Raw genomic sequence first — 27,733 nt, 5'->3', positions numbered from 1 at the left:
CCCTTAATTCCGCCTAGGACTAGCGACATAAAGGGTCAAGTTACCATGAACTTGTAGAAAACTGGCACATCTAGCCGCCCATTCTGAGAGATCAATTGCGTAAGTCGAATCTCTGACCCATAACACTTGTTGGCATTACCTAGCTGGGAGAAATGACCTGGTAGGGAGCATGATTCCGGACTGCCGGTATACTGACCGGCATAAATAAAAAGGATGCTTGCCCTATAGCCGTGTACTCGTAGATTTCAGACACAAAGGGTAAGAATCTATTGGGTTTATAATTTTATATATACACATGTGGCACGTTACCCTGGAAAAGAGACCCTCGATCCCAGAGGAAAACAAACTGTACAGCGATGACGATGCATGCGGTTCACTGCAAACCCCCGAACGCTACCTATCCGTATATGGCTAGCCTTTTTCTTGATACCTGAGAGCAGGGTTCATAGATCAACTTCAATTTTAGATGTTCGCTGAAATCGGAGAATTATTATCAATCGGCGAATTGATGCAGCGCTGGCCAGCGTTTTGTTTGGCAAAACTCTCTAGTAGCTGAGGTCTGTGAAGAATCATAAGATGTCACACGCACCAGATCCACGAAGAGCAGTAATGAAAAGATCGAACGCATGAGATTGTATTCGATAATGTAAGATTGTAGTTGTTATGAAAAGAGTGACATAGACTTAAGAAGGACAGATGACGTTTTGGGGAGAAGGTTCCTGGGCTGTTTTAGACATGTACTTGTAGTCCCTGCTAGTGTCTTAGACGATCGTCTCCACTCGATGACCTGTCATACCTGTCAAACAACATCTAGCCCATGTTGCATATGTGGTCCCTGGGCTGGCGTCATGCACACTTTACATGCAGTTCCTTATCACAACGAAATCCAACAGCCTGTGTCTTTTAGGTTGACCGAATTCAACCTATCTATACGATGATTGGGTCTGCATAATATGCAATCATCACTGCGACCGATCTAGCCCGTACCTTAAAGCTAAATATATGTATCCTTATCCCTCGACTCCATTTTGCTTTCTGCCCCTACTTCCATGAATTCTGTTTTTGATCCTAGACTCCTAGCTCTGCAGTGGGAGGTAACGTAGCTTTTCGAGGAGGGTCTCACACATTTTTTTAGACCGGAGTCACCGATGGAGGGGGCTGCTGTTGGGATATGATATGTTTTTGGCTATCCTGGAGAGGCCTTTGGAGGGAGGAGACCTAGGAAGATTCCTGGCCGGTTGCTTCTTCCCCGCTACAACCACATGTTCACCCCGCCCACGATAAGCACGGTATCCGAACTTATGCGAAATCTCCTTACTCTAGCACACACTACTTCAATAATTTGGTGGTATCACATGCTTCGAAGCTGTCTCCTCCACGGACTAAAGGGTCTATGTAATGCCCGAGGTTGCACAAAGTTTCACTGCCGAAACATATCCCCCTGCGGCCTAGAGATCAAACAAGTCCATTATTTTTTCAGAAACGATGGATTTCAACGAGGGGCTTGGATACATGTACAGTCGACTCTCGTTATAGTGATGAGGTCGGGACCGGAAAGTGGCATCCTTATAACGAGATTATCACTATAAGAAGTTCAGGGCTAGGTTTTTTCTGGACCGAAGAATAAAATTTAATTTAATTTCGTTGCTTGATCACTCACTCCTTTTATGGAAATTATTTTCTTCTCTTCCTTGGAAACCTGTTTCTTTTTGCTTTTTCTTTCTTACTTTCATTTTTCCTTAGGTTTTTGTTCTCTTCATCTACTAAATACCTAAGGATATCGTTCTATCAAAATATCACTAATACCCCATAGCAAATGTTAGGACCAGCAACTTAAGTGACATCCTTATAAGAAGAATATCACTATATCGAGCATCACTATAACGAGAGTCGACTGTATGTCTAATACGTATTCAAACTCGACTTTACTGACGGAAGGAGAAGGACGGGGGTCGAAGCTACCCCCACCCCCCCATGGAAGGCCTTCCACAATTATTACACACTTAATTGATACCCATATATAATCCTAAGAAGTGCAAAGTACAAGAAACAAAAACAAAAAACCAATCAATTCTAAACCCCAAACTCCAGAGAGTACAAAAAACAAAATACCCGGTGGCCCAAGACAAGTTATAAGCCCTGAATCTTATAAACCCGCTTGCCCAGGAGTGAGCCGAACCGGTTAAACTACCTTCGGAACCGTACACCCCCCCCCCCCCCCCCCCCCAATTGGGAGGTTCAGCGTTTTCAACTGTAGCAACTTAATGAGCCAAACAATTAACTTTGGGTAGGCTTGGCACTCCTAGACACCCACACCTCGCCTTGAGCAAAGGGCATATTGCACGGTACTAGCTAGTATAGAGATAGAGTACATGTAGTTGACCATATACAGCCGCGGCCGGCCATGAGTGCGTCACGTCAGCTGTTTGATATCTTCTCATATCGATCGTGAGGCACGAAGGTTGGTTATATACATGTATATATCCACCACCGCAAAATCCAAAAAGCTCACACACCGCCTCCTCCAAAAGGCCATTTCAGAGCACAGCACATGCCAAACCAAACGGCAGCAGCAGCAGCACTCATATATATAATTCCAAGCCTGTATTATATACGTTACATGAGATATCATTGACTCACGTACCCCAGCCCACCCCAGCCATCCATGCACTTCATGCACCTCACCCCACCACCCACCACCCACCACCCACCACCCCACACACCCTGTGATGCGATCACAAACCCTCACTCGCCGCCCAACACGTGCAAAAAAGCCGTTTTAAGTAGTTGCAACATTTATTTTTTTTCCCTTCCTTTACCTTTAGCCATTGCCGCGTTCATTCACAACGAGCAGCTCCCCCCGCCCCCTCATCCTCCGGCGGCCTCTCGAGCTCCTTCTACTTACTGCCTTGTTAGATCTATGATACCAAGCATCGCGAAAAAAAAAAAAAAAAGAAAAGAAAGCAGACACTAAAAATACAAAAATACAGCAAATATTAAATAAAAAAACGAAAAAAAACGACAAACAAACCCCCCTCCCACAAAAGTCAAAGTTCATCCCCTATATATATATGTAGCCATGTAGTATACAAACCCCGCCACAACACAACACAACCAAGATCGAGCCAAACCCACTCACTAGCTAGCTAGCACGCACCCTCCCTCGCTCGAGACTAGACAGACAACACAAAAAACCACACAAGCCCATCCATGCCATGCCATGCCATGCCATACAACCATCAACTACATGTACGTGATCATGAGGTTTTTTTTGCTTGGTTTACATCTTTTTTTTGTTTTGTTGTTGATGTTGTTGTGTGTGTTCTCTTAAGACAAGTATGTAGTAGTAGCAGTGGTAGCTAGTAATGACAACCTGAAGTTACCCATAATGCATGTATGTAGTAAAGCAGCCATCCATCCATCCATCCATCGATCCATCTAGCAGCAGCAGCAAAGGGGCCAAACCGCCATATAAAAAAAAAGGTAGTTAAAAAAAAAAAAAGTTAAGAAGCTCCTCTCAGGAGAGAAATGATAGCTTATGATGATGTAGCAGGATGATGATGATGGTGGTGGTGATGATAGCAAACCACCCGTACCCATTCCCCCTAGTTCCCCTCCCCTCCCCGGCCGGCGCACATACATAGCATAGCGCCCCTCCCCAAAAGCTACATGTAAAAAAAAGGCTGGCCATGAAAATGTACAAAAGAAAGAACAAGTAAGAAGACTCGTAAAGCAGGCAAGACAAGACCCCCCCCCCCCCCCCCCCGTTAACAGAAGAAGAAGTATAAGTTGGGAAAAGTAAAAAAAAGAAGCACCAACCGACCGACATGCATGGAAACCCCGGCCCCCGTGAGGAAAAGAAATGGCCAATATGAAACTGGGGGGGCTTGTGGGGGAGAAGAAGGGGGGAGCTTATAATAAGCACACTGGTGATGGAAGCCCGACTGATAGACAGACAGACAGACAGACAGTGTGTGATGATGCGGCTCCCCGCTTCTTGTCCCCTAGAAACCCCCGTAGACGGAAAAACACAAATGCAAGTGCAAGAAAAGGAAACCCCCAATTAAAAAAAAGAGAAAAGAGAAAAACAGAAAACACGTTATCCCCCATTCCAACACCCTCCACTCCCCCCTTTGCCCTCCTCCTCCTCCTCCTCCTCCATCCACCTCCACATCCGGGCCAAAAAGGGGGGAGCAGATTTAAAAAAATCGAAGTAAGAAAAAAAGAGGTCGTCAAAGAACGTAAAAAAAATAAATGCTGAATCAATAAGTTTCCCCCACCCCACTCAACTTCTTCCTCCTCACCCCACCACCCACCGCCGCGCCCCCCGCCCCCAACAAGTGTCCATGGCCACCATACCGCGCCGCATCGTCACTCCCATCCGTACTGCTACTGATACGCCGTGCGCCAAAGTTCCTCCGCGGCAGCCCGCTCGCGGGTTTCGGAATTGCGCTTGTGCCCAGCCCCAGATTCAAGCTCAGGTCCTTGCCCACTGTGTTTCGTCGTGTGGTGGGCGTGATGTGCGGGAGTTCTGTGCTCTTGTTGCTGCTGTTGTTGTTAGTGGCATAGCTATCCATACTTGCACGGTCCCTCCTGTTCCCAAACGCCGCCATGCCGAACTCGGCGTGCGTGCCCAGGCCCATTGTTGCTGCGCGGGTTGGGGGCGGCGCCGAGTTGCGGCTTGCGGGGCGGTGCGGTGGGCGCTCGGGGACGGAGAGGCCGGTGGAGGAGCAGGTAGTCGCTGATGCATTGGATGTCCTGCTGGCTGGGCGTTCGATCATCGTGCCGTTTCGCCCCCCGGGCCGCTCCATCCTGCTGCCGGGCCGGTCTAGTGTGCCGGCTGCCCGGCTCGCTGGTCGCTCGATGGGCCCGGCGGCGCGAGAGGCGGGACGGTCGGGCTTGGTGTAGGAGATGCGGGTGGGGCGGCTGAATGTGTCGCTGCCGGAAGTGGCGGATGATGTCATGGAGGGCGAGCGGTGCTTCTTGGGCGAGCGGAGAATGATGCCTGTTCCGTTTGTTGGGATGAAGGATGCAGAGTTGCGCGGTGTCTGTGCCTTTGGCGGGGTGTTGTTGACGGGGCCAGGGAGCTTGCTGCGGGCGTGGTGGACCCGCTGCTCCAGCCGCTGCATCTGCCCGATGAGGCCTCGAATCTGGTGGAGTGATCGTGAGGGCGGCAGTGGGATGGCGGTGTTGAGGGCGGTGCTGAACGACGGCCCGCGGTTCTGGCGCGACTTGGGGAAGTGGCGGGGGCGGGGCGTGAGCGAGGGGTCGTTGGCGCTGGAGGTCGTGGTCGAGATCTCCGACATGGGTGGCGACGGCGGGGTCGGCGAGTGGTCCGACTGCGGCGTCGACGTGGACATGGCGGATGCCGTTGTGGGCGTGGTGGGCGAATGCGAGGTGACGGACGACGATGTCTCGGACATGGGGGACTGCAGGCTCGGCGGGGGCACATGGTGCAGGCTGCCGTTCCCGTACCGCGCCGCCACGGCGAGCGTGTTGTTGAGCTTCTCCACCGTGATGTCCTGCTCGACCTTCATGTCCGATATCTCGTCCCTCAGGCGCTGCACCTCGATCCGCAGCCCCTCGCGCTCCTGCTCGCCCAGGCGGATCTCCTCCTCGAGCATCACCCCCCGCTCGATGCCCATGTTGTACTTCTGCTCCAGGTCCTCGAGCGAGGACTTTACGATGCGCTCCTGCCGCTCAAAGTCGTCGTTGGTCACCTCGATGTCGCGCAGCTTGAGCTGGATGGCCCGGTTCTGCTCCCGCAGCGTGGTGATCTCCTTCTGCAGGAGGTTCTGGGCGGAGTTGGCCTCGGCTTTCGACTGCTTGTACTTGCTCTGAACAGTTCCCCCCCCTCCCCGTCAGCTAAACCCGGAATTCGGCTGTTTGGGGGGAAAAATTGGTATATAAAAAGGGGAGTGGAAAAATCTATATATTCCAGACACAAACACACACACAGGACGTACCTTCCACTCATCAACCTCGTACCGCAACGCCTCATTCTTGTTCCGCAGGTCCCGGTGCTGCTTCTCGCTAGCCTCGAGCTCCTTTTCGAGCTCCTGCTCGAGCTCCCGCGATGACGCTTGGAAGTCGGCTAGCTCCGACTCGAGCGTGTGGATCTGCGACTTGTAGAAGGCGAGTGCCTCCTGGACGTCACCGAATTCGGAGTCCTTGGACGGCATCCTTGGGGGGGTGGGGGGAAGGGGGTTGGGGGGTGGGGGGGTTATCGTCTATTATGTATGGTTGTATGTGTAGGCTAGTCGTTCGTTAGAGGATCGTGAAACTATGGTCGTGTATACGTGATGGTGTATGTATGCGCAGTGTACTGTACTAGATGCCCCGATAGCGTAAGAGGGGGGTGTTGATGGTGTCGGCGGTGTTGCTGGTATTGGAGGTTGGTGGTGGTGGTGGAGGAGGTGGTGGTGGTTGGTGGGTGTCGAGAAATGATGGAAGTGGTTACTGGTATGGGTAACGGGGGTGGTTGTTGCCCAGTTAGATGTTTTGCCCCCCAAGCTAAGTCAAGTTCACTTTCCCAGGGTTTCGGCAACAAGAAGAGAGAAAGAGGGCCTGGGCGGCGGACGAGCAAGGGATTAAGGCGATGAGATGACGACGGCGGACCACGAACGACGTCGACGTTCGACGTTCCCGGCGGTCACGGGCTTGTCTCGTCTCGTCTCGTCTCGTCTCCTCCTATCGCTGTGCAGCTGCTTTATCTATCTATTCCGCGGGGAGGGGAGGGGAGGGGTGGGTGGTGGGTGGTATGTGTGACGGCGGCGGCGGCGGCGGCGGTCGACGTCGCTACTGGGGAGACTGACTGGGAGAGCGAGAGAGTGAGAGAGAGCCTGGCCTAGGGACTGGTCGATAGGTGGGCGATGGGAAGGGGCAAGGAAGGGACCGGCGGTGAGTGGAATAGATTGCTGGGTTAGGGGAGGGGAGGGGATTGGGGGGGGATGGGGGGGGGGGATTGCTGCTATTCGGCCGTAGACGTAGTATATCTAGCGGGTTCCCAGGTGGTCGACGTCGGGTTCGCCGGTAGAAGTTCGTCCGTCGTGAGTTGGCGGGGCTGCCTGCTGCTGCTGTTGTTTTGTTGTCTATGGCTTTACTGGGAGGAGCCTTTTGGTGGTTGTCAGGGGGTGGTTGTTTCGATTCATCTACCCACTCGCTCTCTGTCTGCCTGCCCCCTGCTGTGCTGTGGTGGTGTTGGCTCTGCGATATTTACGATAGAGCGATAGAGGGGATCGAGGAGACAGAGGAGACAGAAGCAGAACTTGCCTGCTTGCCTGCCTGCCTGCTTGCAGAACTCGTTCTCTTCTCTCCTCTCGATCCCTCGATCGGTGCTGTACGCTGCTCCCAAACGTACACCACCACCCACTCTACGCGATCATGATGGCACCCTCACTCACTCACCCAGCGAGCGAGCGAGCCAACCACACACAGCACACAACACGCGCCCGTATCATTTATATTGCGGGCGGAGGACAAACACAAGCAGACGTTGAGTAAAAGAGCAGTTAAGGCCGGTTCCTACATACAGACACCCATCCCCTGAATTCAAGCATTTTCTTTCCTCTACATATGCAGTTTATTCCCAACCAGTCCTGTGCTGTCTGCCGACCCCGGCCCCCCCTCGTGATCCAAGCAGGAAAGAAAAAACGAAGAAACGAAACGGGGGTGGATGGGTGGATTAGGTAATCATACCCACATCACCGCCGATCACAACCCGCTTGCGGAGTTCACGTGAGGGAAAGATATTTCTAGTTGTCGGGGAAACGAACCTAGCCCTTGAGTAGAAAGGTAGGCTGCTCACGGTCCATCTCTCTGCGAGTCTGTTCCTGCGCAAGGCCCATCCCTTGCAGCGGTGGATGCGGCGGTGTGGAAGGGGAGGGGAGGGGAGGGGAGATGAAGTCCGTGCTTCAAGGGTTGGTGGTTTGCGGACTAGTTAGGTGAATGCGGTATGTGCTACGGTACGGATGGGGATGGGCGGATGGGGTCGGGGGTCGGGGGTCGGGGGTCGGGATGGAAGTGGAAGGGCAGGCAGGCAAGGCTGAGGGCTTGCTTGTTGCTGCAAACATTCAAACAACGAGAGAGCGAGGGAAACAAAAAACAAAGCCCACCTACATCTCAAGTCGTTAAGATTGGTACTTCTACAACATAGGTACCAGTAGAAGATACAAACACTCAGTTGTAGACAGCCAAAAGCCAATTGCAAAAGTGAGTTCACAAACCACATCACATAGCACATCCTCTACCCTACTATATCACTTGCTCGCAGGCAGGGGTATGACTCTTATCGTCAATCACCTGTCTGCTGTCTGCCTATCTATCATTTCTGCACTCAAGTTCACCTTCACTCCCAGACCACGCGGGTCCGCATGGCCAAGTGAGACACCACCACCCAGTGGATCCGGAATGCGATGCGCGGCTGTGTAAGCAAGCAAGCAAGGCAAGGCATGAGCCCCCCCGCGGGGCCGCTCGTGCAGGAAAACCGTTTTGATTGATAGTTAGTGATGATATAACCCAACCCAACCCTAAGATTCAGCCTTATCAAGAACTGAGTTACGGTTTGCGCTCAGTCATAATATCTCTCAACCTCCATCCTGCTCTACCCAGTGTAGCTTCACAAAGTACAGGGCTGTGTGTTTGTGTTTGTGTGTGTGTATACCCATAGCCAGCCAGCCAGCCAGCCAGCCATATGCGGAAAAGGAACAGCCTGAGTGCTGTAGGGATCGCTCGCTAGAACAAGGTTACATCCAAATGCGACCGGACCTGCGCAAATGATATCATCAAATATGGCTATGCGAGTGTAGGGGCCAGGAAGGAAGGAAGGGAAGGAAAGTATGTTTGTTGTGTGTGCCTGGCGCCGCATTCATTCATTCATTCATTCACCGTCGGTCACCCCACACGCACAAGGATAAAGAAGAGCATTCTAGAGAGAGGGCGTAGTAGTTGCTGCTTCGCCTTTGAATGAGTCTTGTCTTGGGGGGTAGAGAGTTCTTATATATTCAACTACGGATCTTGTTTGCCACCATTTCTACTACTACCTACACACGTACAGTACTGCAACTACTGCCCACTACCACTTCTACCCCACTACTACTACTACCCCTCCTCGAGCCTCCTCCTCCTACCAATCAACAGCCACTCCTCTACCGCTTCAACCAATCAGCTATTTCCACTCCTACTTATCTACTACTACTACGACATATCAACCGTTAGCATGGACCCTAACTCAAGCAAACCGCAACTGCCGCAGGTGAACACACAGGTAAATCCACAGGCCCCGCCGCCCCCACAACCCCAGCAGCAGCAGCAGCAGCAGCAACCTCCCCAACAGCAGCAACCACTTCAGCAGCAGCCTCAACAACCTCCTCCACAGCAGCAGCAGCAGCCGCAACTGCAACTACAACAGCCGCCCCAGCAGCAGCAGCAAGGAATTCCATATCAGCAGCCGCAGCAATATGGAAGCGGGCCCCCCTCACCCAGTAACCTCGCACCACAGGTGTCATACCAGCAACAGCAATATGGAAGCGGGCCCCCCTCACCCCTCAACCTGACAGCTCCCCAGGGGCCATATCAGCAGCAGCAATACGGAAGCGCACCGCCCTCACCCAGTAACAGTCTAGCGCCCCCCCACGGCTCACCACAACCCGGGTACGCCCAGCTAGCCGGCTATTCACCCGCCCCCCAGCAAGCCGGCTACCCCCCCACCATGCAGCAACCCGGCCCCCCCTCTCCGCAGGGCTACTACCAGGGCTACCCCCCCGCCGCCCCGCAAGGATACCAAGTAAGTCCTCCCCAGCCCCCCCCCCCACACCGCCGGTATCAGCCACTAACCCACCCCAGTACCCCCCGCAGCAGCAGCAGCAGTTCCCCCCCTCCCCGCAGGCAGGCTACGCCGGCTACCCCCCGCAATACGCCGGCTACCCGCCACAGCAGTACCCCCCGCAGCAGCAGCCCGCCTACGGCTACCCCCCGCACTCCCCACACTACGACCCCACCTGGCAGCAGCCCGTCTACGTCACGCCCACCATCACCTACCCCGTCAGCGCCGGCTACACCCTCGACGAGTGCGCGCCGCCGCACTACAACCCGCAGCCCGACGCCGACGTCATCGCGAAAGCCCTCACGCCCAGCAGCGGGCTCAACAACCGCGACGGCGAGGAGGCCCTCATCCACATCCTCCCGTTCCTGGCGCCGCCGCAGCTCGAGTCCATCCGCCAGTACATCCTCACCAAGAACGGCGTGCGCGTGCTCGACCTGGTCGACAAGGCGCTCAGCAACGACTTCCAGGACGTGGTGCGCGCCGTCGTGCTGGGCCCGCTGGCGTTCGACGCGTGGCTGCTGAAGCGCGCGATGGGCGGCGTGGTGTACAAGAGCGTGTACATGGACATGGTGCTGCTCGGGCGGCGCAACGGCGACGTCAGGGCGATCGAGGCGGCGTACTACCGCGCGCACGGGAAGCACCTGGTGGAGAGCATCAAGAGCGAGCTGGGCGGGCCCGTGGAGGCGCTGTTCCGCAATGCGATCGAGGCGCGCAGGCAGGACGAGAATGCGCCTGTGGTGGAGGCGGCCGTGGAGAAGGATGTGGTCGACTTGTATACGGCCATGGTGGGCAGCGTTGAGGCGCATGTGGTGGCGGAGATATTGGTCACCAGGAGCGACGCGCAGATCCGCAGGATCACGGAGCTGTATAATTCGAAGTATGGCGTGGGGAAGGAGAAGAAGCTGGAGGACGTCATTGTGAAGAAGTTTAAGGGGCACATGGAGGATGCGTTGCTGTATATTGTGCAGGGCGCGAACAATAAGGCGCTGAGGGATGCTCGGATGCTGGAGAGGACGATGAAGGGCGTTGGTATGTTGACCCTACAGATACTCTGTTATACTTTCATATGTGGTACGATAGCTAATTGATGTTCGTGGTAACTATAGGCACCAAGACGGAGGAGCTGACATACCGCATTGCGATCCTGCACTGGGACAAGGCGCACCTCGAGGCCGTGAAGGCGGCGTATAAGGCCGAGTTCCCGAAGAGGACGGACCTGATCACGAGGGTGAAGGGCGACACTAGTGGGAACCATGGGAAGATGTTGGTGGCTTTGATAGCGTAGTGTTGCGGTGTGGCTTTGTGGTTATAAAAGGGTTATCAAGGGGTTTCTTTTGTTCTTTTTTGTTAATTTCTATTTCTATGGAGTTTTTCATACCCGGGGTTACAAGTTAGTTAGACGGCGGGGGTTAGTTATGGGATTTTCTCGTTTTTTGTGCTTTGTATTGGTGGGCCGCTGAGGGGCAGTGGGGGTCTCTTTTGTAGATATGTAGCTTTTTTACTTGCATGTTATCCTCATATCATACTTTTAAATCTACCGCTGATCTCTCGTAGTCGTGAATGTTAGAACTGCTTATGTCAGCAGTAAATAGTTAACTAGCAGTTGATCGTCGTTGCATCTCTAGCCATCACTCGTCCCCCTCGTTCGCCGTTACCCTAATAATCGCATCCGTACTAGCACTAACTATTTGGCGGTATTAATAAGCGACCAACGACATCTAGCGGGGCCGGCCACGGAGTACAGACAGAGGTTGGGAGGAGGCGGAATGGAGGTTGGCGGCCGGCGGAATGGAGGCGCAGTGCATGGGCGTCGAGTGGTTTGGGTTTGGGTTTGGGTTTGGGTTTGGGGCTGTTGATGCTCGGGCGCTGGAAATTCGAAAATGAGTGTGGTGATGATTGGGTCAGGTCGGGACTTTATAGCACATCAAACCGTATCTTGACACCTGTTCCGCTCGCTAATATAACCTACCTTCAGTCATGCGGTATCACTCGAGTGCTAGCTTACCCACCACGCCGGGGAATCGATGTGGTTTACGAGACCGCCGGCCTCGTCGGCGCGTTTCGCCTGGATTAAGCCCACCAACCGGCCAACACACTCCTCCCCGTGCCGCGTTACAGCTGATGTTCTGGTGTTTCGTAGGGCAGTATGTTAGAGTAGTAGGTTAGCGCTCCCCCGACTGGCCGGCCGGCCCTCACTCTTGGTACGTGATCCGCGACTGGGTATTTATTTCGGGACAAAGACATGCAACATGTAGGTACACGACGTCTGCCTGTAGAGTAGATTGGCGGCGCGCGCAGGAGATGTCTCAGCCCGTAATTACTCGCAGCAGGTAACAAGTACCCGAAAATGCACGTCCTAATCTGCAATTTCCATTGGATTAGAAGTCAAAAATACACCAAAAACTTGCAGCTGCATATTCGGGCACTTCATGCCTGTCGCGAGTACACTCTGTTGGTGGCTGGCGCGCCTATTGGCGGGTTGCGAGATTGGGGTGTTTCAGATCGGCTGGCCGGACGGGATATTGGGTTTGATTGATTGATTACTTCATTAATTGTACCTATGCAATGGTGGATATTGGGTATTGGCATGGGGGGGGATGGTGAGTTTGGGTTTGGGGTTTTGCATGTGGCTGGCTGGCTGGCTGATGTGCTTTGTAATTGTGGTTGGGGCTGGTAGGTATTGGCTGGTGGATTTGTTGATGTCGTTTCGGGTTCGTGTATGACCCCCACGCTGACTGGCTGGTTGCGTGGGGTATGGCCTGGTGTGAGTTTCTGGGGTATTTCAATGGGCGTGGAGTTTGGGGAGAAGGTTATGTAGGTACATGTAGGATCAATGTTTATCCTAAACTCTCGAATGTGGAATTTTAATATGGTAGGGTCCGTGATTTGCTTTCCTTACCCGCCTATTAAGCTGCGTCATTGACAGGTATCATAGCTATACTGCTCTTGTAAGCACAGGTCTAGCGTTGATCGATGAGGTAGGGTTGGGTTTACGTTCCAGCGCTCGTCCGTCTTGAACTTTTGGTGGATAGCAGTATACTAGGGCGTTAGGACCATATAGCGATCGATCACATCGGAAGCTTGTTTTTGTCTTACGGGTGATATCCCGCCTAGAGGATCGCGTGGATCATCGAATGTCACTCGAGAATCATAGCCTCCCCGGAGAAAAACACTCGCATAGCTTTATATAAGCACTGTTGATCGGGTCGCGAATTTATAAGAGACGGAAGAGAATCGAGTTGTATGATTGAATTAAAGTATCAACAAGAGAAGAAGGAACAAGCTCCTTTTATAACAAAGTCGTATCATCAAGACAACCAAACTCGTTGTCTTGACATAGTACTAATAACAGATAGCAAAGATCGCAAAAAACAACAAGCACCCGGTACTAGGGAGGGGTTGGAGCCTGAATACTCATGATCACGACGAGTATGTTGTTAATTATGCATGAGGTAGAACACACGTATGTTTTATTTACGTACGTAGGTGGTCTCATTCGTAGCAAAGTATTCTACGAGTAACATACATGTAATGATCTAATGACTACATGTAATATACATGCACATTCGATAGCAGTAAGTACTAGAGGTAGCAGAAGTCGGGGTACATATACATTCCCGTCAATGCCCCAACCCCATAACCTTGACGCCGTGCTCCACGATCGGACTTAGAAAAACCTTATTTGGTGCCCCCCCAGCTGTCTTAAAGGTGATATGCTAATTATTGAAGTGGAATAGTTTCGACACGCATTCAGGTACTCCTGAGGTTGACTTCTGGCCACGATATGGCTGGAAGTTTCCTTTTCGCCGGCAGGATCTTAACACGTTAATAACTAAGGCATAGAATGGTTCAACTTCACGAATTCTAGACAGACACTAACACCTATAAGCCGAGTTTCGGCGTTCTTAGACTACATGCATATACACGACTAAGTACTACACCATAGCTACCCGGGTCTATCTCCGATACGTAAGTAGCCACTACATATAATTATACGCAGAAATACTAAAGCACTCTACTACTTCCCAGAAAACAGTCATTTCTTACCTCCAAAACGGTAAAGCAGTAGGAAATACTCTACATAGTCTCATACTCACATAGAAGCCACTACGCAGCGAAAGAGAATCACTCCAACCCCTCTTCACCCCACTTCCGTCCCACCCTCCGTGAATGGCCCCATACTCTATATCTCATGAAGAGATCTGCATCCACGGATTATCACTCGACTACACACAATGGGTCAGGGTTTTAGCGGATCTTGGCGTTGATGAGATTTGAGTTTCTGGCGGATCCCGAGCCATCTGGTGGTGTTTTTCGTTCCGTGCTGTTCAATCCGTCTACCCGCTCCTGGAGGCTTTTGAATTTTTTGCCTCTGAACTTCCAGGCAGGCATTCGTTGCCAGGTGGGCTGTGAAGTACCTTCGGAGGTTGATTATCAGTTACTTGTATTGATGATGATGAGAGAAGAGGGATTAGTCCTCTTCTCTTGAACTGCATGACAGCTAAGCTAGGGTGTTCTCTATCCACGTATGACATACAGTATCCTCAGTGCTATACCTAACCCTTAGGGTGATTATTATGTGATTACCACAGGCTGACATGGTGAGTGAGAAAGACGGAGCGCGTTCTTTTTGGCAAAGGTGTAGGGGCGTTGGGCACTAGAACGTACACCTTACGTATACGCGCGTAGTATGTTAGTGTAGAAGCCACCCCGGGTCCGGGCTATCCCAATGAAGCATTGCCAAGCTAGCGTCCGAGCCCCCCATTCACCTAATACCACCAAAGGAACCATGGTGAATATGGGTTGAATGGCCCAGCGGTATAGAGGTCACACTCTGTACCGAACCTGAGAGCGTTCAACCCCCGGACCGGACGTAGAAAAGATGTAGCAACCGAGGCTGAGGCAGTGTTGCGAACTTTTTGTTCTTTTTTTTTTTTTTTTATTGACGGGTAAATATTTCTCTTCCTCCACTCGATAAGACTAAGGGCAAAAAAATGTAGCTTAATCTGCTTCCTCGCCATCGCACTTGTTTCCACACGAGTACATTAGCACAATGTTAATGGAGCTGGAAGGAATGGGTGCTGGGAGATGGTAAAGATCACTTTCCTTCTAGCTGTCTTCATTAGAACATATGTATCTGGGTGATGGGCATGAGAAAGAGAAGTAAGTTTCGAGACTTTTGACAAAACAAGACAAGGCCTGAGGAGGCGGGACAAGAGAGAGTAAGTACTATGTTTGAGATGCTGGAAAGGTTGGTGGTGACAGGTGTGCATGCCGGGGGGTGGTTGGCGTCATGTACTATCACTCGATGGTCTCAATGCTTGTCGGGGCTTAATAAAGTATCTACATGTAGTGCTATGGAAGGTCGTTCTTGTGAAGCATTAATTATCGGAAGCTGTTTAAGTGTTATTGGACTAATACACACACCTTGGTTCATGAAATCCCAACTGCTACAGGGTAGGACTGGGTTAATTAAACCTATATATTCTATTTCATAACGGATAATGTATATATATTTATATCTAGAAATATCTAACAAACAAATATCCTACCCCCCACCCTCCCCACCACCACCCTCCCCCACCCCCAACAGCCCACAACCCACCCACGCCTCCCTCACAACCCTCCTCATAACCCCCGACCTAATCCCCACCTCCCACACCCCCCTCTCCCTCCCCCCCACCACCTCCCTCGCGCCCACATCCGCCCCATACTCCAACAGCACCCTCACAATCCCCACCTCCCCCCTCGCCACCGCCACAAGCAGCAGCGGCCTCCTCCCCCCCCTCCTATCCACCCAATCCGCCGCGTCCGCCCCCGCCTCCAGCAACAACCTCGCCAGCACCAACCTCACCCCCACCGCCACCCCCCGCGGCACAACAGCCTCATACAGCGCGCTGTTCTTCCGCCGCCCCCCAGCCTTAATCGTGGGGTCTGCGCCGTGCAACAGCAGCAGCCGCACCAGGCGCTCGTCGCGCAGCTGCACAGCCATGTATAGCGCTGTGGCGCCGGGGGTCCACCACCAGTGCCGCCGCCGGGTTGGGTCGCGGGTGGGGAGGTGCGGGAAGCGGTGGGTTGCGAGGCCGGGGTAGCGCGTGTTGATGGTGAGGGTGGGGAGGGCGAGGAGGCGGGTGAGGAGGGTGGGGTTGAGGGTGCCGGTGATGAGGGCGCGGCAGAGCGCGGGGATGCCGTCTTTGTCGTGGGTGGCGAGGAGGGTGGTGTGCAGGGGGAGGAGGAGGTGCGTGAGGGCGTGGCTGCAGAGGAGGAGGTTGAGGAGTGGCTGGGGAGGGAGGGTGTCGGCGATTGTGTAGAGGATTTCGAGCGGGAGGGAGAGGAGGGGCATTGCGGGTTGGTGGGGTGTGCGTGTGGGTATGTGCTTTTGGGGCGTGTAGAGCCTGTGTGGGCTGTTCGGATTATGGCATGCATTATTATAGATGCTTTTGTGTATAGAAAGGTGGTATTGGCGGTGTTTCTGGCGCCATCTAGGGGCGGTTGCTCGAGGTGAGTCTAGATGCCTCCATCTACTGAAATAGAAAGAAAACAGCACTTCAAGTAAATATCCGGTAGAAGCCCTATTCTAATAATCCTCAATTAGCATACCATCTTTTGAACTTGAAGCTTACTTTACCGGTAATGTAACGGAGGTCCTCCCCGCAGCCAAAACAAGCATAGAAATAAAAACAAGCTTTGATCCAATATTGCTAGATTCTAATTAACCTCTCACCTCTTTGGCCCTAAAGTCTTACTGCTACCCAAGCACATTTGCCACTATGCTACCGTGCAAACAACGATTTTCGGCGCTTTATATAAGGCCCTTGAGCACCACTGTGACGAGTCGGGCCCCATCATCACTGGTAACTGCACAGTTGGTAGTGGTCGTCTTGGTGGTTGTCTTGGTCTTGGCATGCAGCACTTTGTAACTGCATCCGAGTGATAACCTGTGACGTTATCAGCCTTCTTCCAAGGTTCGATTCTCATACGGCAAAACTCGCCACCAAGCATAACTCCATTTCGACAAGAGTCAGTAGACGAGACTTTTGAATGCTATGGGATAGGTATTGGGCTAGGCATTTGGGAGCGAAACAGGAATTCAGTATTGATTTTGGTCCTATGCGAATCACTGCACAAGGGCCGCGCCCAAGCGCTGTTCGTGAAGTAGACAAGCTCGAATGATGGTATCACGATGAAGATAAAGCAGGCCAACCATAGAAGTAAAAGAAAGCAAGACGCAAAAGGAAACAGGCGAAGACACACTACATGTAGCTACCAATGGCACGGTGCCCACTGTGACCTGCCCTTTGACCCGCGTATACAGGTGAGTGGGCCGGGGGAGGCAAACCTTCCAACGACGTTCGTTGTTCGTGTCCTCTAACCCATCATCCGGCCATCCGAGCAACGGAGCAGAAGAGCCAGAGCAATATTCTCGAGATGCGTACATATGCTCAGGCTTTACAAGTAGATAGACGGTATCCGTGCTCTGCAATAACACACGATGAAAAAAATGCCACAGTTTCGCTATGCTCCAAAATAGAAAGTCCACCCCCTTCCTCTCCTAGAAAAATTGAAAATCAAAATAGCCTCCTAATTTATTTCAAGACAAACTATAAAAAAAAAAAAAAAAAAAAAAGACAAAAAAGAACAAAAGGTACTGCAACGGCTTATTGCCCATTGTGCGTTGCTACCCCCACCCCTGGTTTGAACCCAGGACCTTGTGAGTGTCCTGGGTAAACACGCGGTGTCTAACCCGGCGAGCAGTCTAGCCACTAGACCACTCGCCCATGGTGGGTGCTGCGCTGGAAGTGGTAGTTGAGCTTGGAGGTGTGCCAAGATGGAGCGGAACCCCTAACCCTTCGATGTCAATGCCATATTTTTTTCATTTTGGATCATAGCGGGCTGTGACATCTTGCATCATGTGTTATTGAGAGCACGTCTACCGAAAGCTGTGTCGTTTTAGACCTTTTCCGTATTACTATCATCACATACGTACAAATGAATATGGCGATGGTCCATATCAAGAACTTCTCCTCTGGCAAGCAACGGCATTTTATTGATCTACATCCAACATGCATCTAGTACTATATACAGCAAGACCACCATAATCACCACCACCTACGCATCCAGGACCTCCCCCAACGCCCCCTTCAAGCCCTCATGCCCGCCCACCTCCTCCAACGCCGCCACCAGCCCTTCAGCGCCCTTCACAACCATCTCCCACAACACATCCTCCACCTCCCCCCTCTCCCACCACCTCCTCACAACCCTCACCCCCTCCACCACCCTCACCCCCACCACAAACACCTCCTCATCCGCCAACCACCCCAACGCCCCCTCGCGCCCCCTCTCCCGCACCTCCCTCCCAAACACATCCAACCCCCCCACAACCCACAGCACAAAGTCCCTGCCCCCCTCCCCCTGCACCTCCAACGCCGCCAGAACCCCGCCCCACCGCCGCGCCTCAACACTCCCATCCACAAACAAATTCTGCCTCTCCCTCGCAAACAGGATCGTCCCCGCGCCCAGCAACCTCCCCAGCTCCCCCCCCACCTCAACACCCCCCACCCTTGCCACCGCATCGCCAAAGAACTCCTCCGCGCCACCAAACGCGCCCACCATCGCCTCCAGCAGCGCATCCCCCGCACGCAGCGGCATGTACGACACCGCCCCGCCAGGCCCAGGTAGAAGCTTACACACGGCCTCCGCCGCGCCGTCGCGCAGCTCCTCGTCGTCGTCGTTGAGCAGCTCATACAGCGCCAGATACGCGCCGCGCAGCGCCACGGGCCGCGACCGCCACCGCGACAGCGACAGCGTGTCGAAGCGCAGCACCGGGGCCAGCGCCTTCAGCGCCGCCAGCGCGGCCTCGCGCGCCGGGTACGGCTGGTCTTCGTGGATTGATGCTGTCACAAGTTTGAGCAGTTGGTCGAGGGCCCATTCGGCCCACTGGGACCCGTCGGGGAGGTGCTGGTAGTGCGCCCAGATGCGGGCCGTGAGGAGGCCGAGGGCCGCGAGGGCCGCGTGCTGGCAGGGCTCTGTGGGCGGCGTTGTGGCCAGGTCGAGGGTGGCGCGCCAGTGCGGTTCGAGGGCCGTGTCGCTGGTGCCGTAGCGGGAGAGGAGGGTGAGCGCTGCTGTGCGCAGCTGGTGCCAGGGGTGCTCGGTGATGAGGGTCCAGAGGGTGGCGTCGAGGAGCGCGGCTTCGCGCGGGGTGAGGTCTAGCTGGCGCGGCGAGGAGAGGAGGTGCTCGGTGGCTGAGAGGGCGGCTTCTTCGTCGGCGCCTGAGAGGAGGGTGAGCAGTTCGGTGATGCCTGTTGGGGTGGGGTGGTGCAGCGCTTTGGCGACCATGAAGGCGGTCAGATGCGTTTTGAAGAGCGTGCGACCGACGACGCCGGCATTATTGATCTCTGCGAGTGCCATTTCCGCAGTGCTGGCGTAGCTTAAGACCTTTTCGCGGAGTGCTGGGAGTGTGTTAGCATATCGATAGCAAACAGGGTCAATGATAATAAATCCGGTAATGATCAAACGCAGGTTTTGGGGGGGGGGCTACACACCATGACCCTCCGCCAGCGCGCCAGTCACCAAGCCATGATCCGTGATGATCTGCAGACACACGGCCTTGATCACCGCACACCGATTCCCGACCACCAGCGCCTCAAAGACGGCGTCCATCGCCGCCCAAACAGCCGTCAAATCCTCTCCCCTGCGGGCCTTTCTCTCTAGCAGCACCCGCACCGCACACAGCCGTCCATGGGCACCATTCATGCCCATCCCCTGACTCCCCGCCTCGTGCAGCAGCCGCTCCACAACAAGACGCCACTCAGGCCCGCCAACAAGGCTCGCATACGCCCTCGCCGCCATCTCGCGCACCTTCCACACCCGACACCCCATCGCCACCCGCACGCAGCCAACAAACTCCGCCATCTCTTCATCGTACCCATCACTATACTCCAACCGCGCCACCAGCGACAGCGCCGGATACACCATCTGCACCAGCCCCACATCCACCCCATCCAACGCCTCCACATTCCCCTTCAGCCCGCCCAGCAGCACCGTCTTCACACTCGGATACCTGCCAAAAAACCCCCTCGCATCCAACGCGCCCCGGTCCTCATTCCTGCCCCGCCGCCGGCTGCCAAACAGCCGGTTGAGCAGCGCCGTAAACAGCATAATCCCGCAGTTCCGCAGCGCCCACACCGGCGCCGCGAAGCACCCGACAGCGAGCGCGAGCGCCTCGCCGAGGTGCGGCGCCACGGCGGCCGACAGCCGCGAGTCCGTGAACAGGTGCTTGATGCAGTTGAGCGCGTGCACCTGCGGGAGGTCGATCTTGTCGCCTTCGGTCGTCGCGGGCGCGGGCAGCGCCGCGATGGACGCCAGGTGGGCGAACGTGGACTGGAGGAGGGGGCGGGAGGGGTCGCGCTCGGAGGCGAGGACGGCGAGGAGGAGGTAGGGGAGGCCGGCGGAGCGGCGGGTTATTTTGGAGGAGGAGGTTGTGATGAGGTGGAGGTTTGAGGAGAGCCATTGGGCGGGGAGGGGGTGGAGGGTGGGGTCGGGGGAGGTGATGCAGGTGGTGCAGAGGGTTGTGAAGGAGGGGGAGACGGCGGAGAAGGCGCCGCGGTGGCGGATGTGGGAGAGTTGCGAGAGGAGGAGGTCACCGGCGGGGGGGAAGTCGGTGTGGTGGAGGAGGGAGGTGGGGGATGTGGGGTCGTAGGGGGCGTGGGAGAGGAGGGTGGCGAGAAGGGAGCTGGCGCGGGTTAGTGAGTGTTTATGGTTCTGTTGGAGGAGTGAGAGATAGTAGGATGGTATGTATATGTAGGGTTGTGAGTAGGGCCAATGATCTGACGTCATGAAATCGGGAAGGGGTGGAGTGATATCTCATGATGCAAGCAGAAAGGGTAATGATCACTCGTGCGACAAAAGCCTAACCCTCTAAAACAGGGCCAACGATAACCACCCCACAGCAAGTGCTCATCAAAAAAATAAGAGAAAGAAACCAAGAACTAAAACACAAGGAAAAGGGCCCAACAAACCTCGCCTCCTTCACGGCCCTCCACGAATAGCTCATAACCGTCTGACTATTCACCTCCTCATCCTCCTCCTCCTCGCCCACCCCCGCCACACACCCCTCCGGACTATCCACACACAGCACCCCCCTCACCACCGCCCACACCTCCGCACACGCCTTCAACACCCTCTCCACCACGCCCCTCCCCACCGTCCCGCGCTCCCACACCCCACGCCGCTCAAACACCATCCGCAGCCCCGCCAGCAACCCATGCACCGGCCGCCCGCGCACCGCCGCGCCAAAGTCCCGCCGCGCAACATCCAGACAGCCCTCCAGCATACCCAGCACCCTCTCCACCACCTCCCCCCCTTCACCGGCTGGGGAGGCTTCAAACAGCAGCACAACAACCCTCGCCACGCCATCCGCATCCCTCTCGCGCCCACTCGCATTCACGCGCATCACGCCCTTAGCGAACAGGGCCTCCACGGCCCCACGGTCCGGCGGCGCAAGCAGCAACACATCCGCCGCCATCGCACGCACGTCGTCGAACGGGTTAAACAGCGCGTCCCCCAGCGCGCGGCGCATCGCGGGCGTAAAGATTACCGTGGAGGCCGTGATGGCGGGCGGCCAATTGAGGTGTTTCTTCGGGCCGGCGGAGGGGGCGGCGGAGCCAAGGCCCGAGAGGAGGAGTGTAGTCAGCAGCTTCAGCGCCGTTGTGGTGCGCTGGTAGGATGCGGAGGGCGACAGCTGCGTGGTTAGGTGGTGGTGGGTGTACCATTGCACGAAGTGACTTATCTCTGTGATCTTGGCTGCCGCGGAGGGGTGCGTGGGGTGCGTGGATGTGGCGAGCTTGGTGAGGTGGTAGGAGGAGGCGGCGAGGCGCTCGAGGAGGGTGCGGATGGCCTGGGTGGTGAGGTTGCGTACCTCGGCGTCGGTCTCGGTGTGCAGGTGGGGCAGGGCGGCTTTGATGGCTGCGAGGGAGGAGGACGGGAGCGGCGTTGTGGGGGAGGGGGAGTGGGTGAGGAGCGTGAACGCGGCGAGGCGGAGGTGGGGGTGCGGGTGCGAGAGGAGGGGGGCGGTGAATGATGTGGGGACGGTGATCTTGGTTGTATCTGTGGAGGATTCTGTGGGCGAGTGATTAGTTGTGATTGAGACGGAGGGGGAAAAGGGGGGGGGGGAGTACTTGTGTTCTTTTTGGCACCTTCTGGAGCGTCGGCGTCGGTTTCTTCAGACACATACCCAAGATCCTTCCCCACCTTCAGGCAGCAAAGCAGACTCATCAACTCCCTCTTCTCACTCTCATCACCCTCAACCTCCATGACCACCACGCTCTCCTCCTCCCCGCCGCCACAATACCTTGCCAACCCCAGCCCTTCCACGAAACCTCTAAACCCAGCAGGCGACAGCTTAAACAGCCCCGGCAGCACATACGTCTGCACATTCCCCCTCAGGTCCTCCTCCCCCATCGCCCTCCTCAGCGCCCCACTCCACTCCCCCACCCACCCCTCCTCAGCCGCCACCTCGCCCCTCCTCGCCCCCAGCAGCGCCACCAGCGCCTTCCCAATCACCGGCGACAGCGTGCGGTCCCTAACACCACCCAGCAACACACCCACCAACCCCTCCTCCCCAGGAAACGCACCAAGCACAAACCCCCCCGTCACCAAGCGCCTCCTCAGCAGCGTCTCCAGCACATAATAGCCCACCTTCCCACCCTTGCCCTCCTTCACGGCGACCAGCAGCTTTGCCGCCAGGTGCTCCGCGAACGGGCGCGGCGCGGGGTGCGCGGCGAGGACGTTGGCGAGGAGGTCCTTGAGCGCCTTCGAGAGCGCGGACCCCGCGTCGTCGAAGTGGGCGACCACGACTGCTGCTGCGGCGTGCGGCCATTGGGACGGCGGGGAGGGGAGGGGGAGGTGCGGCGGTGTGCGCGTGCGGATGAGGTAGGTGCTGAGGACGTCGCAGACGAGGGCGCGGTGGGGCTGCGTGAGGGTTGGGGTTTGGGCGGTGTGGAGGAGGGTGTTGAAGATGGAGGGGTCGGGGGTGCTGTGGGGGGGGGGGTTGTTAGTTTATTTTCTATTTTTTGTGGGGAGTGAGAGGTTGTGAGGGGTAATGATGTACTTGACGTCTTTTTCAGCTTCTGTGCTTGTGCCTGTGCTTGTGCCTGTGCCTGTGCCTGTGCCTGTGTCTGTGCCTGTGCCTGTGTCTGTGTCTGTGCCTGTGGCTGCTGCGACGCCCGGCTGCGGCTTCTTGATCAGCACGGCGCGCACACTCCTCAGCACGTCTTCACTCAGCGGTGCATGATCCTGTGGCTGCTGGTGGTGGTCTATCAGCTCTCGCAGAGCCTTCGTCGTTTCTGCGGCCATCGAATTGCTCGTTCTGCAGCTGCTGCTGCGGTGTCTGGCGGGGTGAATTCTACTGCTCTTCTGCTCTGCTGCTCTTCTGCTCTTCTGCGGCGTGCATGGAACGAGGGAACGGGCAGACAGAGAGAGCAGGGTAACAGAGCCGCATGAATAATGCTTGGCGGCCGTTTCCGGGTGAAGGGATTTTTTTTTTCTTTCGCCCGACCCCGAGCGAGCACGACGACGACGCAGCTGGCCGAGAAGATCTACTGACGACGAACGACGAACGAGAGCAAGAAGAAGAAGGGCCTGTCATCGACCATCCCAACCAACATCTTCTCCATCGCCACCACCACCACTCACTTGCAGCGACAACTACGAGATATAGAGCCACTCCCACTCTCTCTTCGGCAGATAGAAAAAAGCCAGCTGAGAAATCAGTCAATTCCATATCTACATCTATCTAATACACCACCCACCAGCACAATGGCATCAATCTGGGACGCCATCACCGGGCGCAAATCCACCCCCGCGTCCGCCCCCTCCTCCTCCTCCTCCCCCAGCACCTCCCACCCCTCCGACTCCGGCGACATCGCGCCCACCACCTCCTTCACCAGCTCCCCCGCCGCCCCCGCCTTCGACCCCAGCACCTCCAGCGACGTCTCCTCCTTCCTCACCCCCGCTTCCCTCGACCCCACCCTGCTGCACCCCCTCGCCGGCCTCTCATCAACCCTCTCCTACCTGGACCTCGACGAGACCGCGCTTTCACCGCTCTCCGCGTCTGCCCTCCCCTCCCGCGGCTGGTCCGACGACCTCTGCTACGGCACGGGCACAGTCTACCTCCTCGGCCTGTCCGCTGGTGGCATGTGGGGGCTCATGGAGGGGCTCAAGAAGGCGCCTGCTGCCGCGCCCCCGAGGTTGAAGCTCAACTATGTGCTCAATGGCATGACGCGGCGTGGGCCGTTTCTCGGAAACTCTGGGGGCGTGCTGGCGCTTGTGTACAATGGGATCAATTCGGCGATCGGAAGTGTTAGGGGCAAGCATGATACGGCGAACAGTGTGCTGGCGGGGGCGCTGGCGGGGGCCGTGTTTAAGAGTACGAGCGGGCTGAAGCCGATGGCGTTGAGTGCGATGATGGTGGGGGGTGCGGCGGGGGTGTGGAGTGTGGGGAGTAAGGCGCTTTTGTAAAGCAGGATAGAAGGAAGAGGGGGGATAGATAAAATGAATAGTGGGCCCTAATGGTGGACCCGGTTACTGTAGTATTTTTTTTTTTTTTTTTTTTTTTTTTTTGTAGGCTCTGGATCTGGCTCTGATGGGCTCTGGTGGTCTCGGTGAGCAGGTAGTTAGTAAAGCGGGTACCTGTGGCTCTTCGGGGTGGGTTCATAATCTGTTCTTACCATCCTCTCCTACCATCGATTGTCCTATCCTATCCTATCCTATCCCATCTTGTCCTGTCCGGTATCCCGTGCTATGTATGTTGGTTAGTCGGTTGGTCGTCACATCTCTCCTCTTTCCTTCGTCTTTCCTTCATTTTTTTCCTTCATTTTCCTTTTTTTCCTCATGGGGTTACTACTAGACAGTGCGTCGGGGCGTTATCAACAGTTTCCTTGTACATGTCCTTCTTTCATTGCCATTACTTGCAGAGAGCTAGAGAGAGATTGGGGGTACAAAGTAAACTCACACAAATGTATATATGGTAGTTGCAGAGAAATTCAACCGACGTCATGGATTGATCGGTTTCAGGCTGTTGGTGATCGAGGGTTCGCTATCTGATCATGGGATCTGAGGTGTAGGCTATATTGCTCTTAATGCTCGAATAAAGGAAGATGAGAGTGATGATGATTGAATTAAGTCGGTGCCGCAGCTTAACTTTATAGCATCTCAAAACTAACACATATTCTACTAAACTGCCCCTCATCGGTGATCGTGTCATGAGGTATCACTCGTTGTTCTTTGCTGGGTGTTGTGTGGGGGGGGGACGGGGAGGCTGGAGGTGGGGGGGTGAATGATTATCTTTCAGCTTTTTTCTGTCATCTTGTTCTTGGCGCTTGAGAGGACGGATAAGGGGAGAAGCCCTAGCTACTAGTAGGTAGGTACATTTAGTTGGTATCTTAGATACATGTAGTGAACGCACAACCACTGGCTTGCTACGCGCTTACGACGACTGAGGCAAAGACCGCCGCGATCCATGGCCGGGGGGTAAATCGATATCATGGATAAGGTGGGGATCGAGGGGCGGGGCGGTGGTCTCAGCATGGTACTGTACTTGTACTAGCGACGTACATGAGGATGATCATCATCATCCCAAGTAAGATGTATTTTGTGTGACAGAACACTGCACACATGTCTCGTTTTTAATGAAAGAGCAGAATATAATGGAGAGAGGCGGAGGAAGAGGACGGGGCATATATGTAGTAAGACACGATATATGTAGTAAGACACGATAAGTAATAGGATGGGCGATTCTATTACGAAGGAGGTTAAGAGCCTATCAATTTACACATACAAAGATCTAGATGACACGTCTAGTTAAGCTAGACTGTGGATACCATTACTAAGACCACCTTACAGAACACGTATCTCTATATAACAAGAGGGTAGCCAGTGAGGTGTACGGCATGTAACAGCGAGTAGAGTCCGATATACCGGGTAGTTGATCTCAGGGTCCTTCCGCGAATTAGGGCCTATAGTCCGTGAGGGGCGTATGGTCACAGCATTACTTTTTGTGTATTTATTGCCCATTCTTTTTTTTTTTTTTTTGAGGGGCCTGAGGGCCTTAGTGTGGGGTATGTGTGATATCGATCAGAGCTCTCTCTGGCCGGCCTACAATCGCAGATTGATCGAACTATCTTAGCTTCTCGCCTAGTCTCGTACCAATCCATCCCCTACTTAGTAGCAAGCTGCTCTCGCCTGGAAGGATGGAAGCAGGGGGGTTGGGGACGACTACTTCTCGCTCATTATTTGGCCAATTAATCTCCCCCATGGTCAGGGCCGGATGTGGAATACTAATCAATGAGACCTCGCCCTCCACATTGTCAGTTGAAATACTTCTTCAGGATCTCGGAAGTGGCAGAATTAAGGTTCGCTCCCACCATGTGACCAAAAGGAGTTTGCTCTCTCTTCTCTTCTTCTCTTCCCTCTTCTCTCTGCTGTCTCTTCTTCTCTGCTGTCTCCTCTTCTCTTCTGTTCGCAAGCCCCTACTTCCGCCCATATCACCACCGTCGATCAATTAATCCACCGTACTCCAGCGGCCAGGGAGGGCAAGATGAAGGATTACTCTTTCTTTCTTTCTTTTTTTTTTTTTTTGATACCATCTCTAACCTAAGATGGCAAAGTAACCTGGGCTGACTCTGGGGGAGCAGATGTCTTGTTCAGATACATGAGTGGCTATATGGATCCGCGAATGGACAGACGAATATGCCCTCTCGCCTGATCTTCCGGTTTAGAGAACGAGGTTAGATCCAGAGGCTCGCTCAGGGTTCCACAGGGCACATCACACTAACACATCCACCGCACGCGCTGATTGGTCACAACTAATAATTACTACCAACGAGGCCTAGCCAAGTGTAGCCATCCTCCCAACTACATATAAAACCAACCAAACAACGCCCAACTAGTTCCCCTCCATGAAAGCCTTATGCTTCTCCCCCCACTCGCCGCCCCTCCACCTACTCAGCGCCGGCCTGCCCTCAATGACATCCCCCACCGCCCACGCAATCCTCTTCCTGTCCATCTCCTCCGTGACGTCATTGTCCGGGCAGACCACATAGAACTCCCCCTTCTCCATCTTGCTCGCCAGGCGCTCGGCGACCTGGTCGGCTGTCCAGGCGCCTGCAGGCTTGTCGGCCTTGCCGGCGCCGGTCATGCCGGTGTAGGTCCAGCCGGGGACAAGGAGGTGCACGGAGATGGGCGTCTCCTTGAGGTCGAAGGAGAGGTGCTCGGTGAGCGTCTTGACGGCGGACTTGGACGAGTTGTAGCCGGGGTTGGAGGGGGGGTTGGTGATTCCTTGCTTGCCTGCATGGGATGGTTAGTATCGAGCTGCGGGGTAGCTTGGATGGGTGGGGACTTACTGCCGAGGATGACGATTGAGCTCGGGGTCGAGTTCTTCTTGAGCGTTGGGAGGAACTCCGCAATTCCGTTCAAGACACCGAAGATATTGGTGTTATACAGCTACCCACCAACCCCCATCAGCACATTCCCACCACCACCAACCACACAGTAAGAAGAAACTGAAAACGCAAAACTCACCTTCTTAAAGCTGTCCACATCCTCCCAGTTCGTCTTCGGCCCCACCCCCGCATTCAGGACCAAAAAGTCGACCTTCCCGCCAAACTTCTGATCAACCTTCTCCTTGACGCTCGCCCACGCGCCCCGATCCCCGACATCCATAGTGACAGTCTCGACATTCTCCTTCGGCGCACCAAGGGTACCAACGGCCTCCTGCAGCAGCGGGCCATTGATGTCCGTCAGCACCATCTTGAGGTTATGCGCCGCACACAGGCGCGCAATCGCCAGTCCAATCCCAGAGGCAGCGCCGGTGATGACGGCGATGTTTGACGCGGCGAACACAGGATGAGGCAT

At 54.8% G+C, this 27,733-nt stretch overlaps 7 protein-coding genes across 7 annotated transcripts; 3 read left to right on the top strand and 4 right to left on the bottom strand.

The window, feature by feature from the left end:
- Window positions 1–4,262: 4,262 nt before the first annotated feature.
- Window positions 4,263–6,182, bottom strand: H6S33_007707 (uncharacterized protein; the record flags this gene model as incomplete). Its single annotated transcript, XM_044839050.1, has 2 exons — window positions 4,263–5,837; window positions 5,967–6,182. The coding sequence occupies 2 exons, from the start codon at window positions 6,180–6,182 to the stop codon at window positions 4,263–4,265; spliced, it is 1,791 nt and encodes a 596-aa protein (XP_044688580.1).
- Window positions 6,183–9,217: 3,035 nt separating this feature from the next.
- On the top strand, window positions 9,218–11,108 carry H6S33_007706 (uncharacterized protein; the record flags this gene model as incomplete). The annotated part of the gene is made up of 3 exons (XM_044839048.1): window positions 9,218–9,784; window positions 9,844–10,852; window positions 10,930–11,108. 3 exons carry the CDS (start codon window positions 9,218–9,220, stop codon window positions 11,106–11,108), a joined length of 1,755 nt encoding a protein of 584 aa, XP_044688579.1.
- A 1,584-nt stretch (window positions 11,109–12,692) lies between these two features.
- Window positions 12,693–14,468, top strand: H6S33_007705 (uncharacterized protein; the record flags this gene model as incomplete). Its single annotated transcript, XM_044839047.1, has 9 exons — window positions 12,693–12,695; window positions 12,759–12,771; window positions 13,180–13,252; window positions 13,561–13,660; window positions 13,733–13,792; window positions 13,853–13,880; window positions 13,939–13,989; window positions 14,262–14,349; window positions 14,438–14,468. 9 exons carry the CDS (start codon window positions 12,693–12,695, stop codon window positions 14,466–14,468), a joined length of 447 nt encoding a protein of 148 aa, XP_044688578.1.
- Window positions 14,469–15,371: 903 nt separating this feature from the next.
- Window positions 15,372–16,166, bottom strand: H6S33_007704 (uncharacterized protein; the record flags this gene model as incomplete). The annotated part of the gene is made up of 2 exons (XM_044839046.1): window positions 15,372–15,398; window positions 15,786–16,166. The coding sequence occupies 2 exons, from the start codon at window positions 16,164–16,166 to the stop codon at window positions 15,372–15,374; spliced, it is 408 nt and encodes a 135-aa protein (XP_044688577.1).
- A 1,766-nt stretch (window positions 16,167–17,932) lies between these two features.
- H6S33_007703 (uncharacterized protein) lies at window positions 17,933–23,176 on the bottom strand (the record flags this gene model as incomplete). Its single annotated transcript, XM_044839045.1, has 5 exons — window positions 17,933–19,272; window positions 19,366–20,555; window positions 20,842–21,940; window positions 22,000–22,856; window positions 22,932–23,176. 5 exons carry the CDS (start codon window positions 23,174–23,176, stop codon window positions 17,933–17,935), a joined length of 4,731 nt encoding a protein of 1,576 aa, XP_044688576.1.
- Window positions 23,177–23,638: 462 nt separating this feature from the next.
- H6S33_007702 (uncharacterized protein) lies at window positions 23,639–24,340 on the top strand (the record flags this gene model as incomplete). Its single annotated transcript, XM_044839044.1, has 2 exons — window positions 23,639–23,685; window positions 23,770–24,340. 2 exons carry the CDS (start codon window positions 23,639–23,641, stop codon window positions 24,338–24,340), a joined length of 618 nt encoding a protein of 205 aa, XP_044688575.1.
- Window positions 24,341–26,765: 2,425 nt separating this feature from the next.
- H6S33_007701 (uncharacterized protein) lies at window positions 26,766–27,733 on the bottom strand (the record flags this gene model as incomplete). The annotated part of the gene is made up of 3 exons (XM_044839043.1): window positions 26,766–27,166; window positions 27,223–27,322; window positions 27,401–27,733. 3 exons carry the CDS (start codon window positions 27,731–27,733, stop codon window positions 26,766–26,768), a joined length of 834 nt encoding a protein of 277 aa, XP_044688574.1.

Source organism: Morchella sextelata (genome assembly GCF_020137385.1).
Source record: "Morchella sextelata strain SCLS chromosome Unknown scls_24, whole genome shotgun sequence".
Taxonomy (NCBI): Eukaryota; Fungi; Ascomycota; class Pezizomycetes; order Pezizales; family Morchellaceae; genus Morchella; species Morchella sextelata.
This window is presented reverse-complemented; position numbering and strand designations above follow the sequence as displayed.